This window comes from Pseudophryne corroboree, chromosome 7, assembly GCF_028390025.1.
Source record: "Pseudophryne corroboree isolate aPseCor3 chromosome 7, aPseCor3.hap2, whole genome shotgun sequence".
Lineage (NCBI taxonomy): Eukaryota > Metazoa > Chordata > Amphibia > Anura > Myobatrachidae > Pseudophryne > Pseudophryne corroboree.
Genome location: NC_086450.1, coordinates 344,217,137 through 344,234,863, shown reverse-complemented (window position 1 = coordinate 344,234,863; position 17,727 = coordinate 344,217,137). Strand labels below are relative to the sequence as shown.

At 45.1% G+C, this 17,727-nt stretch overlaps 1 protein-coding gene across 2 annotated transcripts in view; it reads left to right on the top strand.

Moving 5' to 3' along the window:
• SMG1 (SMG1 nonsense mediated mRNA decay associated PI3K related kinase) overlaps window positions 1–17,727 on the top strand; it is a 408,649-nt gene that overhangs the window by 148,619 nt on the left and 242,303 nt on the right. For both annotated transcript variants that reach the window (XM_063934392.1, XM_063934391.1), the window contains exons 13-17: window positions 2,927–3,196; window positions 3,971–4,101; window positions 5,741–5,902; window positions 9,111–9,229; window positions 15,710–15,797. In XM_063934392.1, the coding sequence (XP_063790462.1) occupies window positions 2,927–3,196; window positions 3,971–4,101; window positions 5,741–5,902; window positions 9,111–9,229; window positions 15,710–15,797 (770 nt within the window). The remainder of the gene's footprint in view (window positions 1–2,926; window positions 3,197–3,970; window positions 4,102–5,740; window positions 5,903–9,110; window positions 9,230–15,709; window positions 15,798–17,727) is intronic.

The window sequence follows — 17,727 nt, the reverse complement described above, 5'->3', positions numbered from 1 at the left end:
ACCTGCTTGCAGCTAGCTTGTGTTTCTTAGGCTACTGGACACCATTAGCTCCAGAGGGTTCGAACACAGGGCCTGACCTCGATCGTCCGTTCCCGGAGCCGCGCCGCCTTCCCCCTTGCAGAGCCAGAAGACAGAAGAAGGAGATGAAATCGGCGGCAGAAGACTCCGGTCTTCATTAAGGTAACGCACAGCACTGCAGCTGTGCGCCATTGCTCCCACTGCACACCACACACTCCGGTCACTGTAGGGTGCAGGGCGCTGGGGGGGGGCGCCCTGGGCAGCAATAAGAATACCTTTTGGCAATATATACACATAATACAGTCTGGAGAACTGTATATGTGTAAAACCCCCGCCATTTTTAGTCAGAAACGGGACAGAAGCCCGCCGCTGAGGGGGCCGGGCCTTCTTCCTCAGCACACCAGCGCCATTTTCTCTTCACAGCTCCGCTGGAAGGAAGCTCCCCAGGACCTTGAGTTTGCTCATGCGGTGCTGCAGAGTCATCCGCACTCTCCCGCCCGTTTGGGAGCTTTGGTATAATCCCCATGGTCCTTACGGAGTTCCCAGCATCCACTAGGACGTTAGAGAAAATAAGAATTTACTCACCGGTAATTCTATTTCTCGTAGTCCGTAGTGGATGCTGGGCGCCCGTCCCAAGTGCGGACTCTCTGCAATACATGTATATAGTTATTGCTTAACTAAAGAGTTATTGTTATGAGCCATCTGTTACTGAGGCTCAGTTGTTGTTCATACTGTTAACTGGGTATGGTTATCACAAGTTGTACGGTTTGGCTGGTATGAGTCTTACCCTGGATTCCAAATCCTTTCCTTGTTGTGTCAGCTCTTCCGGGCACAGTTTCCTTAACTGAGGTCTGGAGGAGGGGCATAGAGGGAGGAGCCAGTGCACACCAGATAGTACCTAATCTGTCTTTTAGAGTGCCCAGTCTCCTGCGGAGCCCGTCTATTCCCCATGGTCCTTACGGAGTTCCCAGCATCCACTACGGACTACGAGAAATAGAATTACCGGTGAGTAAATTATTATTTCCCCCCCCCCCCATTTGTGATCCTAATTGCCATTACGCAGTACAGTGGAGATTTTCTATAGTCTTCTGGCCAACTCTTGGGGACATATTCTAAATACATCTGTCCCATGCAGTCTGTGTCTTCTGAAAATTCAAGTAAGATTCTAGTCTGTATCCTATGATTTAGGCAGTGGTGGATTTCCTTGCTAGGTCGATAGCCAGATGAGGCCAGGTGTTTTTTTTTTTTTTTTTGTCATTACGGCTTATTTTTTTATTTTGTAACTGGTAAGAGCGGATGGAGAAGTGGTCAGTAAATTGTGGTGGGGGGTGAGCTTGGTGCTGCTTCGGCAGCCGGGGGGGGGGGGTTGCGGATCCCAGCATGAAGGGGGCAGCGTCTCTATCTGCGTTTCTGCAAGCTTGTTAATGGTATTGTGCATGAATGTCATTGTATGCATTTGTGGTGAGTTGAGTTTGTGTAAGTATTTCCCCAAAACATATTTACTGTGTATGCGTTTAACGTCCTGGCTGTCAGGATGCTGGCAGTTATGTGACAGACGCCGGAATCCTGACAACACTGAAGACACCGGTGCCGCCAGATTTCTGACATCCCGAAGGTGAGTATCTGGGTATGCGTGAGGGCCTGGGGAAGGGGTATGGTTAGGCACTGGGAGGGTGGGGGTTCACCCTGGCTGACACCCCGATGGGTTAGCCATGGTCAGTTGTGTGACCACCAGGATATAGTGTGTATTCAGTTTACTGGACTTCCACCTTGCCTAACAGTGGTATAGTTGGTGCTAGAGCCAAGAAAAGTACACCAAGAAAACAAAGCCCAGACTACAGTATCTCACCAAAGCATTACTATCCTCACATATTCATGTCCTAGGGAAGAGTTATCTTTTGCATGTAAGCTCAGTGATGTCAAGCAACACTGTGTTTGCATTGTAGTAAGGATAAGTACAGTATGTAGAGAAGTAATTAGGCGAAGCAGGAAGCCACTCTGACAAGATGTATGATCATCTTGTCTGCTGGAACGTGAAAACACTCCCCTTTGGCAATGCATGTCTCTGTGCACAAAGCGCATCAGCAGCGCGGTAAGGACACTGGGCACGCACCGCATAACGTTGTTTCATACATTTACCTCTGGGCCATTTTTTTTGGCCGAAAATAAATGGACCATTATCGCAATTTTAGCCAGATTGTGATTAATAGGCTATCCCACAGGTTCTCAAACTCGGTCCTCAGGACCCCACACAGTGCATGTTTTGCAGGTCTCCTCACAAAATCACAAGTGAAATAATTAGCTCCACCTGTGGACCTTTTAAAATGTGTCAGTGAGTAATTAATACACCTGTGCACTTGCCGGGTTACCTGCAAAACATGTACTGTGTGGGGTCCCGAGGACCGAGTTTGAGAACCACTGGGCTATCCTATTAAAGCCTCTTTTTTGCCCATAAAATTCCTGGATCTATGTGTTGTTGCGGTTCTGAGGGCTGCTTATCGTGCCTGAGGCATCGGGGCTAATAGGATAGCCCCCAGTGGTAAATTACCACTGCTAATTGGATTACCCCCTATATCTGGTGAACACGAGACTGTTGTAGAAATTGGTAGGCTATAAAATGGTAATCTTGGTGCAAAATAGTATGTTTTAAATAACAATTTTCCTGTATCCTACTACGCGTAGTGCAGTCATATATTCATGCTTACATACAACACAAGCTTTTTACAGTATTGCTCTTTCTATACTACTACATTACACTGTAGATACCAAAAAGTCGCTCTCCATACCAAAGTAGTTGGAAAACACAAAACTAGGTGCGTTTTCAGACTGAAACCATTAGCTTTGACAAGTCATCTCATTCCACATGTATATCTTACTGGCATTAACAATAATATTCTGTGTTTATCAGGTAGTAGATGCAGCACATGCACTGTACCAGGCAGTATTGACCCTGAAGAACATTCCTGTTTTGGAGACTGCCTACAAATTGATTTTGGGAGAAATAACTTGCGCTTTAAACAGCCTTTTGACCTGTCTGCAACTACCGGAGGCCTGTGCTGAAATCCAGCACGAAGCTTTCAAGAACCATACGTTAAGTGTGGACAATGCAAAGTTTGTTGTTGTATTTGACTTAAGTGTTTTGACGACCATTGGAAATGCAAAGAATTCGCTAATTGGGGTAAGTCTGTGGAATACAGTGGTGATGGTAGTCAGAAATGTTCAGACCTCATTAAAATTCATCAACCTGAATCTGTTCTTGTCTGAGAACATAACCCATTGGCATAGCTTCTAATCTACAAAACTTGGTTCCTTTAAAAATTTTATTTAGATACTAAAGTTTGTGTTTTTAAAAAGCGGTATAAAGTAGTAGTTACAAGTGAGGGAACTCTTATCTGGAAACCTGGTCATCATAAAACTATATACACACACGTGATCAGCAAGTGCGATACTTAATAGTACTAAACAATTTAAAATATAGCATAATGCAAGAAGCTTTGTGGGTAGCAAAGCATCTCTATACCAGGTGTTACACTAGGAAATACTAGATATTGGCAAGACTCTAAATCATATTCATTTAAATGCAAGAGCCGTTTAAAGAATAAAATCGACAGCAATGGGTATCATGGTGGCACAGCAGTTATAGTTGTTCCTAACCGTGCTGGTTCCATGGATTAAATTCCAACCAGGTCAATATTGGGGAGTTTTGTATTTTTTTCTCCTTCTTTCGGCAGACTTTTTTTTTTTCCCTAACAACATATTGTCAGGTTACCCAACTTCTGTCCTAAATTGGGCTGCATGTTTGTGTGGGTAGGAATTTGATTGTAAGCTTCAATGAAGCAGGTACTGATGTCAGTAATTCAGTGTACTCTAGAAGCTGTGTTGCTATAGAAATAGACAATAATACATAATTGAATGGCTGATATGTAACCCCATATTAATCTATATTTTTCAGATGTGGGCTCTGTCACCTACGGTGTTTGCATTGCTGAGTAAGAATTTAATGATCGTACATGAGGAAATAGCTGTTCACTATCCAGCAGTGCAGTACTCTGTACTCTCCACTTTGTATTCACATTGTACCAGGTATGGAGCAGCATTCACTAATCCCCTTTCCTTCTATTGCATTTATTGCCAAAGCAGTGATGATTGCGGCTATTAAGGCTTTGTGTAGATCCGCAGATTGGCATAGAAAGTGCTGCCTGTTAAAATGTTATGTTTGTTTTTTTGCTACCTTATCAGCTTGGTTTGTCTGTGTGTTTTCTAATGTGGAGTTATCTAATGCATCTTGGGATACATAAATACGCATCTGTAGTGCATATTTATTTATATGTGTGTATATGTTCCATGTCTAGAATGGGAAACTATGAAGTACAAAGAATGCTGGGTGATCATTTATTTTCTTTCTGTGACATTAAATATCTACTGTTAATTTCTAAAATAAATTTTGTATGTTTGTCATGTTCTTAAGTGGTCACTTATTTTTGGGCCATTTGCATTTTATATAACACACTTATTGGGGTGTAGTTTCTTTCTAGTAAGTTTTTTCTTAACCATGAGGGTGGCTTGCTAGTAGCGAAGCAAGTTCTCCCGCTTTCTCTACTCCCCCTCTTCTCTTGTCTGTTCCTTCTTGGCCATCCCTTCAACCCATTCTTCAAAAGCCCACCCTTGAATCTGATGCTCTCTCTAATTACCGCCCCATCTCTTTTCTTCCCTTTGCCTCCACGCTCCTATAAGCTATTGTTTACAATCTCCTTACCACCTTTCTTTCCTCCCACTCTATGCCTTGCCAATTTGTCTGGCTATTGTCCTCTCCACTCTACAGAATCTGCCCTCACAGTAATGACCTTCGTGCTGCCAAATCCAAAGGCCTTGCTCTACTCACTTTATGCTGCCGTTGACACCATGGACCACCTTCCTCTTCAGAAAATGCTACACTCCAGTGGTCTGCTAGACACGGCCCTCTCCTGGCTGTCGTCCTACGTCTAATCGCTCTTTCTTCTCTGCCTCTCCTTATGACACCAATTCTCCCCTCTTCCACTACCAGTTGGTCCACTTCTTCTATATGAATTGATTTGGGTTAAAAGGTCTCTCCACTCTTTGTCCATGATGTCTGAGCTTGGAGATTTAACCTTCATATTTCCTTCCCAAATTTGCTTCAACAGCTTCATGGTCCAATGTCATCCAGAAATCAAAGTTCTAGGTGTGCAGCTGGCTCAGGCAGAGCTCATTGAGCATGGTTGTGGTACTTTACCCCATTTGAGACAGCACACTGATTAACTTGAATCTCTCCAGTGATACAGATAGTCCAGTTATGCTACTCACATTGTTACTTCAGCTTCACGTGAACCCTGCACAGAGCTTTTGTGGAGCTCAATGCACTGGCTTCTCCCATTTCCAGCACTGAAAAGTGGGACGGTAGCTTCCATACTGCCATAGTCTGCCAATCTTCTAAACCACTAGTAAGAAGGATGTTCTGGCAATACCAACCTCACCCTTTCCCAACTGGACCACTATAATTAGGTCATTTTTCTTTTTTGCATACCGGTAAAACTTTACATACGTTTACATTGACATATTATAACTCAAGATTTGTAAATCGTGCAAATAAAATATTTCACAGTGATTTGACAGTCAAATCGGGCAGAAGTCAGTTGTCCAGGACACACAGGGATTTTCCGAAAATGTGATGCATGGTATTAAAAATGATTTCCCTTCTTTCTAGACATGACCATTTCATTTCCAGTAGTCTCAGTTCCTCATCTCCTTCGTTATTTGATGTAGCAGTAATCAGCACTGTAACCACTGCTACGAAGAAACATTTCTCAGTCATTCTAAATCTCCTGGGAATGCTGCTCAAGAAGGACAATCTTAACCAGGATGCCAGGTAATCGATGCACAGCCTGTATTGTAGCATTGTCGTGGTTATTTTGTTCATTTACAGCGAGTGTTAAAGGCAATGGAGGCAAAAAGTAGTAACCATAAATTCTGATAAATCAAAATAGCTCTAAAGTTTGAAAAGTTTGGTTTTACTACAGTATAATGCAAGACATAGATTCATTGGTTTCCTAATGTACAATTACCAATGAGTGTTAAAGAATCAGCATGTGGATGGCTATGTAATCGCATGTAGAGGGTAAACTCGCTTTTATAGTCTGATTAGATGAAATGGAATATTTTCATACAAACCAGTTTTTGTTGTAATTGTCTGTCTGCCCTACAGTAGATGTGTGAACTAAAAAGATGTAACTGCCTAATTAGATTAAAATGGTTATGTATGAAACAACCACTTATTTTGTTTTACAATGATTCTGTTGTGTGTTCCTCAGTTATTTCCATCATCCTAGTTGATGATGGAAAACTATTGGATGATAGTTAAACTATTGGCACTGAACCCACACCCCCTTCCATTAAGCCCTCCCATCTCCACAAAGTCTACCAACCTGCATCATAGCATCAGGTTTTTTTTTTCTTTGTTTTTTGTTGGTTTTTTTAGTGTTCCGACTATGTTTAACTAAATATATGTTGACAGTATTAGCTCCCTCTTCTGGCTGCTTTCCTGTCCAGACCAGTAAGTACAGTGTGTCTAACGGTCTGCCTGCCTGCTTGACTATTCATAGGTTGAATGGTAACTAGTACTACCCATATATACTTTTTACCTATTTGTTGCATTGTATTAAATATGTCCATGTGCCACAACTGGTCTCCCTTTTTAAAGCATTCTGTAGCCCTCCCAGTAGACAAATATGCACTGCTTTCATAAGTATTGTGCCAGTTTGATAAAGCTAGTAATGCGAAACGTACGTTACTAGGAAAGGGTGACATTACCTGACTCTTATCCTTTTATGTAGGTGATACTATACACGTTTATGATGAAAAATTGAGTGATTATGCAGTATATGTTTCGTGCGCTCAGACTGTTCTATGCTAACACGGCGGTGCATGATAGAATTGAAAGAATATACATTCGGCAGCTCACTGTTCAGCGTGACAGAGAGCTGCTGGTGAGCCTAGCGTCTTTACCAGTACAGATTTAACAACGTGATACAAGACACCGAACCTGCTTAGATAACACACAAATATCACCAATATTAACGGTCATACAGATTGGCACTAAAGAATCCTGTGGGGAGACTCATGTACTCTTATAGGCCCTACACACTGGCCGATTTTCTGAAAGATATGAACGATCTCGTTCATAAATGAACGAGAACTCGTTCATATCTTTCAGTGTGGAGACTCCAGCGATGAACGATGCGCGTCCCCGCGCTCGTTCATCGCTGGTCTCCCGTCGGCTGTGCATGCAGGCCAATATGGACGATCTCGTCCATATTTGCCTGCACTTCAATGCAGCCGCGTGACGGGGGGAGTGAAGAAACTTCACTCCCCCGTCACTGCCCCCCTGCCGCCGGGTCGCTCGTCGGCCAGCTCGGCGGCGGGTCGGCCAGTGAGTAGGGCCCCTTAGACTTCAGTCCATTGTGTACATTAGAGGGAGCTGCAATTGAAAGCTCTGAGTCAATATTAGGCAATATCTGGCAACTTTTAGTGTGTTTTGTACTGTTAGTGTGGCACTATGGACTCAAGCATGAGGAAAGGCTGAATTTAGTCTAAAATAGTGATTTTCAACCTTTTTTCAATTTGCAGCACACCAGTAGGATTTTAAAATTGCTAAGGCACACCCTCAGTACCCCCACCCAAAAATCTCTGATGGGGGACAGTGGCACACCTGGCATCCGCTATTGTGCCGCGGAACACATGTTGAAAAACGCTGCTCTGAAATAAATGATTTAGCAACAAGAGATGTATATGAGCTATGACATATATAGGGAGCCTAATAATATAGTAACATGATCCATTAATTACTGGAAATGTAACTGTTTTAGTAAATCTGTGTATTTTAATTGGGTGTGGTATAGATGTTGTACAGTGTCTATGCATTAGGTCGGCAGGTACAAAAGGTCGACAGGTTAAGGTTGACATGAAAATGGTTGACGTACGTTTTTCATTTTTTGGGTGTCAAATCTTGTATGTTTGATATGAAACCACCATCCGTACAAACGTATATACTCGCCAAACTTCAGGCAAAGTGGCTCACTCCGTTACTGCTGCGCTCGCCACAGGTTACTATTCCCAATCGTCCACGTGAATAATAAAACAAACAAATGTTGGGAAAACATGACAAAACAAGTGTCGACCTTTTTATACCTGTTGACCTTTCATCTATCGACTTTTTGTACCTGTCGACCGAATGGCGTCAACCTGTTGACTGTCTACCTAGACGCTGTAGCGCTATCTTCCGGATACCATATTAATTCTAATGCGGGTTCTGGTGACAGAAATACATGTATGAGAAGTATTTTATGAGTGTGTGGCTCAAACAAATTGTAACAATATAAAGAGAATCCTTGTAATGTGAAAACATTGATTCTAATAAAGTAAAACATTTGTATCAACTATAATCCAAGGCAACCTAGAAACAGCTGGAAGGATTATGCCATGGTGGCAATGTAAATTGTATTTTAAGAGGGTACAAATCTTTTTATATTGTCTGATACGATTACACAGGTTTTATGATTATTATTACTGGTCGTTTCCACTGTATGAATAATTTACCAGCTTAATTATAGGACTACATAGCACTGCTGGTTACTCCGAGGTCAGCGTTTTAGTGGTATATAAAAAGGAGGAGCCAAATATGATCCCCTTAGTAGTGGTGGTCCATATTTATAGGGATCACTGGGGTGCTGAAGAATTTGGTTGTTGTTGTTGTTACATTTTATTTATAAGGCGCCACAAGTTTCGCAGCACTGTACAAAGGACAGTACAGGTTATAATATAGACACCGCGCCGTACAATGGAATAATTTTGTTTCCATTTGTTTAAGTATTTGCAATAAACATTTTGATTCAAGATTTCCGGATATTAAATAAAAAAAAAAAATTGTAAATGATATCCGTTATTGGTAAATGCTGCAAAATGACTTCAGGTTTTGGGCTGCAAGAGGCGCTCTGATCTGAGAGTATTGCTTGTTGTGTATGGTATCTCCATTAACTTAGTTGTTTTAGGCTTGGCTTCATCTCTCTATCTCCCTCTAGGAAACTGTTGATGGTTTGGGCTATGGAAGTGGTTGTCCTCATGAAGAAATCTGAAACCTATACACCGCTATTCGCATTGCCATCATTTCACAATTTCTGCAAAGGGCTCCTGGCAAATAGTAAGACCTGGTTATGGGTTTTTTTAAATCATTTTTTATTTTATTTTTCAACGTTTTTCAGTTTCAACTGCTCCGCCTGTTTTTTGTTAAACTACATCCCTTATTAACAAGCGAACACGTAATGAAGCCTTAATATGCAGAGGTTTCCCTCCATCTTGCGATGAAACCAGACTGTCTGTCTTCTCTTCAAGCACTGTCCACAGATAGAATAAGAACAGATAACCTGTGATTTCATTGTACCCGCTGTGCAGGCTAAGAGGCCTTATGACTCCCCTGTCTAGGTCTGCATTAGTATATCAGTGATAAAGGCCTGTTGCTAACTGGCATATGGGCTAGTATTAGATCACTGCTCTAATGGATTGTTACACTTGGATTGGAAGAAATAATGCTAATCAGTAATAAAAGTGTAACTCAAAATATATCTGGTTTATTATCTACACCCTTCATGCTTTCTCCACTTCCACCGTACACAAAGCAACCATGCGCTGTTGTGTCATAACCGCCAACACAGAGTAACTATTCTAACATGAAAAAATAGACATTTCTCCTTCATCCACTAGGGGCCACTGGAGCGCAGTTACAATGGGGAAATAGTAGGCAGTAATTGGGAGCTGGCACTTTAAAATTCTAACACTGTGGCTAGCTCCTCCCCTACTATCTCCCCTCCAAGCCAGTCTTGGTTAGTGCCTGAGGGAGCTGGTTCACTTTTTTTTCTTTTCTTTCTTACACACACAGACTGGCAGCTCTGCCACTGCCAGTCTGCACCGCGGGAGCTGCTGGCGGGGTCCCATCGCAGCTGCTTGCGGCTCGGGATTGGCCCCGGCTGAGGGAGACACTGAGCTCTACTGAGTTGGCCGGACACCGCTGCGTGCGGCGCGTGTCGGGGCCGCTCCACCAGCAGAAGATTCCGGCAGCATGGCAGCGGTAAGTCTCAAAAGTGGCCGGACACCGCTGCGTGCGGCGCAGAGTAAACACCGCTGAGTGCGGCGCAGATCGGCTACATCTGGACAGCGGTGAGTACAATCTCCCCCCCCCCTCCACACGGATGTATGAGTTTACACTTTTAGTGATTTAAACATATGTGGTGGTTGGACGGCTCCCTTATACACCCCAGTCATAGACAGGCTGGAGTATATCAGAGGCGCACTTACTAATTTGAAATTGGCGCCATTATGTGGGGGGCGGAGCTTCAGCCCGCTCTGTAAGCGGGCTCAGCGTTCTCCACTCCCCGGCTGCAGCATATTTATTTATTTATTTATTAACTGTTTCTTATATAGCGCAGCATATTCCGTTGCGCTTTACAATTAGAACAACAGTAATAGAACAAAACTGGGTAAAAACAGACAGACAGAGGTAGGAAGGCCCTGCTCGCAAGCTTACAATCTATAGGGCATAGAGGCAGCCGGGTGATACAGGGCGCTTCCCGCTTATTTTTACAGTGACAGCGGGTTTAATTTGAAATTGGCGCCGGAGCGGGGGGAGGGGCGGAGGTATCTCCCGCTCCGTACGGCGGGCTCAATGCTCTCCGCTCCCCGGCCGCAGCATACAGGCGGCCGGGGGGTACAGGGCGCTTCCCGCTTAGTGTACAGCGGATCTGAACTTGCCGCCGAAGCGGGGGGGGGGGGGGCAGCGGGCGGAGCTAACTCCCGCTCTGGACGGCGGGCTCAGCGCTCTCCGCTCCCCGGGCCGCTACAGCATGCCTAGATGCCGCTTCACAGTCCCCCGCTCCCCGGGCCGCTGAAAGCTTCCTTTTCCTCTCCTGGCTGTGCGATGAGGATTCTTTACATGTAAAAGGTATGAGGTGGGGGTGAAGCTTATTCCCGCTTTACTCAGCGGGCTTCCCGGCGGCGGCTCGCAGCGCTCATTGTCTCTAGGCAACAAATCCTGTCTCAGTGGGGTTTTAGTTTTTCTGTGCAGGGAGATGCTGAAATATTTGCTATATCTCACTTTGGCAGCCATTCCTCCCTGCAGGGGAGTCCTCTGCCCGGCATTTCATACAGGCTGTAGATCAGGGAGCCTGCTCTATTACAGGAGCTGTGGCTCAGCTCATTAATGATTAAAATCTAGTGTGCAGTATTTCTTTACCCTACAAATAGGTATTTATCTACCCTGTTGGGTTCACTGTGTGTGTGTGTGTGTGTGTGTGTGTATATATATATATATATATATATATATATATGTGTGTGTATGTGTATATATATATATATATATATATATATATATATATATATATATATATATATACATACAATACCATATATAGGGGTTAAAACAAACCACTTCCGCAATGTTTTATAATAACAAAATACCCCACCTTGCCACATAACATTTTCCCCCATCTTTTCTCGCAGGCTGGCCACCATTTTGAAAAGCCAGCGGAACCTCCGAGAAACATCTGGTGCACCTAAATTAGTGGTACACTAAATACAGGGCGGGGTGTTGCCTTCCCTTTATTATTCCTTGGTGTCACTAGTTACTAATGCTATTTGTAATTTGGAGAATGTGTGTGGCATCAGACAAATAGCGCTGTGGCTCAGTACGCTAGTAGCGGGTATCTGAACAGGGGGACCAGGGTTTGAATCCCCCAAAAAAAAACGACTTTAAGGGGAACTACTATAGCCTAGTGGCTAAGACTCCTGTCTCACAGCGCAGCGCTACTGGTTCAGGTCTCCGCTGCTCCAGAAAGTTTATTTGAATCGTGTCGGCCACTACACATTATAGTGCAGACCTTACATAGGGCTGTGTTTATTTAACCCACCTTTTCTCCTTTCGTTTGTCTCACCTGGGATAGTCAAAGAATTCCCTCTTAGGTGTGAAGTATGCGGTGGAGCCATCTGCTTAGCCCTCCACGCACCTGCAGGACACTCCTGTTTGAACAGCTCAGATTATGCAGGTGGAGTCTGAACCAGTGTCTCAGAATATCCAGGTGCATTATACAGCAGTTCGTCTGATACTGCAGGTAAAGGAGGCGGACACGTCAGGTCCATCAGGGTTTGACGCTGATGACGAAATGACAGCGACTGGTCCAGTTTCGGATGAGCTGGGCAGGCTCCGGTAGGCGGCCTGCTGACACCCGAATACACAATTTCAGGTATCAAACAATGTTTGTTTTCCTATCCTTTCCCCGCAGACGGCAGGAAATGGTATCAGAACCTCTCCAGGGTATACCCCTCGATGTATCGCCGGTCCAACAAGCTGCCTTTTTCCTGAGGCAACCTTGATCAGGGATCCATCGAAGACACATATACGGCAGCAGGGTTTCTACCTCTAGGTTACAAGATAATTCGCATCAGGATCAACTGATACTTTGGGACAGATCAGAATCGCGATTCTGCTTTGTGTTCTTTTGAGGTCTCTACGTCTGCAGACTCGGAACCTGCATTTTCGCTTGGGCTGTCTTGACCCGACGACCTCTGGGGCTGCGACAGTGACAGGTGAACATGAAATCCTACGGGGCAGATGGTTCAGGGGAAAGAACTTTCTGCATGATTTCTTGAACCATGGGAGGTAAGTCCACTTTTCTTTCTCCTACTGCTGCCCCAGCTCCAAGACGGACCTTTACCGGCCTTTCCTTTAGATCTTTCCGTGCCCTTTCAGGCTTTCGACTCCACACGGGTGGTATCTCCGTCGCCAAGGGATCTCATGGTAACAGGCTGAAGCAGAGGTTCAGCCTACACACCCACTACAGGTCAGACCTTCCTACCACCTGGAGGGTCCCAGGGTTAGGCGCATGTCGGTAGTCCTACTGGGAGGACTGAGAAGGCTTGAGCGGTTACAGACTAGATTTTGGAGTACAACCGTCTCAGGGGTCCCTCGGCATGGGTCGGCCGGTTTACGATGACGAGAGTCATACTGCAGGCGGCGCTCCATATGCTTCTGACCGCAAAGGGTGTTGATCCCTGTTTTCACATATCATTTGAATCGGGACAGTTCTCAGGCCTTTGTTTTCTTTTCACGTGCCGAAGCCAGTTGGCTCGGCCAGGCCTATTCTGGCCTTAGAATCCTTTCAGTCTGTTATTGCTAGTTTTTAACAAGAAAGGGGGTTTTACGCGTCCCTTGTCTTCAGGGATGCCTGTTTACTGATTTCCGTTGGGTTTCCTCATCTGGCTTTTCTCAGATTCGCATTACAGGATACTCATTTTCACTGTCAGCCCTTTCCATTCGGTCTCTCTTCCGCTCACACAGGGTTCAGGAAGATCACAGAATAACTCTTTTTCAAGGGCAGGAAGTGACGTTTGTTCCCTAATTGGACAATCTACTGCTAGTATCCCACTCTGCAGTATAGGTGGCTTCTGAATATCTGGAGGATCCATGAGCTTCTAGTTCGACACGGATCCAATTTATGCTCCTCATAGACGTTTCTCAACAGGGTCCGTCAGAGGATTTTTCCTTCCTCGCCACCAGGTACTCTCTTTCTTCAGTCAAGTTGCGACGAAATGAGTGGTCGCCTACATTCCCCTCTGAGCAGAGGACAACAATCTTCTTTCCAGGTCAAGCCGCCAGGTCAGACTCCCGGGTGAGAGGACATTCCCCGGTGTTTTTGTCAGCTGGTCAGCTGGTCCGCTGTTGGCGGAGATTTCGGATCGACCTCACGGCGTTCTGACTGACTCTTTAACCCTTTACTATTCTCGGACGTGATCTCTGGCGGCAGTAGCCGAGGATGCCCTCAGGGCTCCTTGGAGTTTCTGGTTAGTCTATCCTGCCTCCTTTTCTATTTCTACCTCACTTTCGGTAACACAGGAGGGGAGAATGCGCGCTAGTCCTCTCGGTGGCTCCGGTTGGGCCACGCATGACTTAAAGATCCAGCCTGCACCTGTTGTCCGTAGAGGAGCCTTGGCTCCTACCTCGACTGAACTGTCTACTTCAACAGGGTCCTTTTCTTTGTTCAATCTTACACTGGGTTCGTTTAACCACGTGACTGTTCACGAGACCTCAGAAGGGAGGAGTTCCCTAGTTCGGTTATGCCTACTGGGCCCTGATTTCAGAAGTCTGTTACCTCTTTTCGCTTTTGCCACTTTTGGAAAACTTTATGGGGCATAGTGAGGATAACAGGGGTTTTTCCCCTTTTCAGTTACCATTCAGCCGTCATTTTTGGTTTCTCTGGGAGGTTTTTCTCGGCTGCGCTTCAAACTACATTGACCTGAATTTTAGGTCTCTGCCCTTTCGGTTTGCTTCCAAAAGAGATTTGCCTGGCGGCCGTAAGTTCGGGCTATCTTTCAGGGAGTACTTTTATTGGCAACTCCTCCGGCTGAGCTTCAGACTCAGCGGTCGTTTCTTCCAGAGGGGATGTCCATTTTTCATATAAATCTGACACTAGTGTTTTCGTCCCTCTTTGAATGTTGTCGGGCTCGCCGACTCTCTCTACAGAGGTCTTAGGCTATTCGACGAAGCGTTTTCTTCTTTGTTCTGTACGATGCTCCCGTACTAAATAGCCGGGGTCCCAGCATACGCTGGGCCGTTAGATACATCTGACCATCAGACAGTTTTCTTGGCGGTTGCTCGGGAGCCTCCGTTTTCCATTTCAGCGCACTCTACGCGCGTTGTGGGACCTTCGTGGGCGGCTGCCCGTGGGGTCTCCATGAATACTTTGTCGGGCGGCTACTTGGTCTGTCCGACATTCGTTTTGTCAAATTCTACAAGTTTGACACTTTTGCGGCCTCTGCATCACAATTTGGCCGAGCGGTTTTACAGGAATCTCAGCGCTCTCCCACCTGTTTTGGGAGCTCTGGGACGTCCCCATTGTAACTACGCTCCAGTGGCCCCTAGTGGATGAAGGAGAAATCAGGATTTTGGTACTTACCGATAAATCCCTTTCTCCGATTCCAGAGGGGCCACTGGACGCCCGCCCAGCGCTGTTCCTCCTTGTTTTTTGCTTAACGGTTTGCAGATCACTAGGTGCCTGCTTGTTGAGTTCGGGCTAGCCTGTTTTCTGTTAGGTTCTATTCCAGGTTTGGTTTGTGTTATCCTGGTTTACAGGGCGTCATTAACCTCCTCTACCTTAAGGTTTGTTTATTCCAGCTCTCCACGGGCACAGTTTTACGTAGACTGGCTTGGAGGGGAGATAGTAGGGGAGGAGCTAGCCACAGTGTTAGAATTTTAAAGTGCCAGCTCCCAATTACTGCCTACTATTTCCCCATTGTAACTACGCTCCAGTGGCCCCTGTGGAATCGGAGAAAGGGATTTATCGGTAAGTACCAAAATCCTGATTTTGTTTCTGGTCTCCATATTTCCGTCATACATCTCTTATCTGAAAGTGGGAAGGTTCCTGAAAACAATACTTTATTTCGCTTTTATTTTCTTAAGTAAAGCCTGTGCCAAAAGAAAGTTCCACCTCTCCCTTATTTATATAAACGTATACAATACTGTCTGGTCATGTAAGGAGCTTTCCTGTCTATAAGTGATCGCGATAAGCAGCATTGTGTTGTGAGTTGTGTCGCTGCAGCACATTTCCACATGTATTGTGGTTTCTTCTTTTACCAGCTCTCTTTGAAGATGTGAACATTATCCTCCAAGCTTGCAACAGCCTTCATATTATATCCTCATCATTACCAGACGACCTGTTGCAGAGGTAAGTTAGGATCAATAGCCCAAGAGATATATTGTAGTTGATAGTGAATCCTGTGAAGTAACTACGTTTTGGTTTTTTTTTCCATAGTTTCCATCTGTAGTCTGGTTCCGACAAATGTGCTAATGTGAGATTATTTCAGTACATTATTATGTTTTTTGGAGACTTGTTTCCTGTTGGAAATGTCAGTATCTATGTAGTGACTAGGGATTAAACAATAAGTTTACTGCGTTTGATTCATGGTTACATAAACTTACAATGACATAGGGCAGAGGTTCCCAAACGTGGTCCTCAAGGCACCCCAACGGTCCAGGTTTTAAGGATAAAAAATCTTGGTCACAGGTGACTTAATTAGTACCTTTATCAATTTGACTTAAACTGTGCTCAGCCATGGATATCCTTAAATGGATATCCTTAAAACCTTGAGGATCTAGAGCAGAGGTTCTCAAACTCTGTCCTCGGGGGCGCACACAGTGCATGTTTTGCAGGTAACCCAGCAGGTGCACAGGTGTATTAATTACTCACTGACACATTTTAAAAGGTCCACAGGTGGAGCTAATTATTTAACTTGCGATTCTGTGAGGGGACCTGCAAAACATGCACTGTGTGTGCCCCCGAGGACCGAGTTTGAGAACCTCTGATCTAGAGGGTGCCTTGTGGACCCGAGTTTGGTAACCATTGACATAAGGGATACAGAGAGGACAGTAGAGTTTCTCCTACAGGACATTGGGGGGCTATTCAGAATTGGTCACAGAATTTGCTCACGGTAAATTCTGCGACCATATGCTCACATGCTGGGAGCCCCCCCCAGCACAGGGCAAGGCTGTCCAGCATGTGTGGCGCTGCCCTGCAATGTAATCACAAGTCCGTTACAATCGCATCGAATAGATGTTGACCCTTGCGTGTAGGAAGGGGTCCCGCCGCCATGTTTCCTATCGCAGAAAACTCAGGCGACCGTCGGCGGCGGCCTCACGAATGACCATGACACGTCTGCGATCTTTTCCAGATCTCCTTCCCTTCAACACCACGTCGCCGTCTCCAGACACTCTTTGCCTGTCAATAACCATGCGATCGCATCCTTCCGGGATGCATCATATGGTGAAGGGTCGCGCACACGCACTATGGCTGGTGTGTGTTCAGAGACCCTATGGACGTGGCCGCTACATGCAAATGCAGTGGCTGTGTCCATCTCTGAATTAGGCCCATTGGCACATTAAATAAAGGGTGTTTTCTTTTGTTTTCGAAACTGGACACCTTCACTGACCTGCAACATAGAAGGCCGAATGCATGATCCACTGTGCTTTTGACAAGTGGGACTTGTCCTAAGCAGTGCAGAGGTTAAAATATTGAGGGGATTTATATAAAATTCTCCCCAGTTTCTTTATCTTTCAGTCAGATACAGATGTGGAATAGCACATGAAGTGCTCTACCTTCCCTCCCAATCCTGACACCACAGACTTATGGTTACCCACATTTGAAAGAGAGCACACCCCTGCAGAAATTCTGAAATGCATAGGAAATCTCATCTTGGCTTCAGTAAACTCAGGGGCACCCTTATTTTAAGAGTAGTCTCTTTTATATGATGTGATCCCTTAGTGATTGTCTGGCGATTACCAGACGATATCATTCTGCACTGCAGAAATACTAGTAGAGCCAGTAGATCAGGGTTTCTCAAACTCGGTCCTCAGGACCCCACACAGTGCATGTTTTGCAGGTAACCCAGCAAGTGCACAGGTGTATTAATTACTCACTGACCCATTTTAAAAGGTCCGCAGGTGGAGCTAATTAATTCACTTGCGATTCTGTGAGGAGACCTGCAAAACATGCACTGTGTGGGGTCCTGAGGACCGAGTTTGAGAACCTGTGCAGTAGATGATGGAGGGCACCTAAAGTATAGGATATCTTCCCGCTTAGTTATTGTATCACCATATTC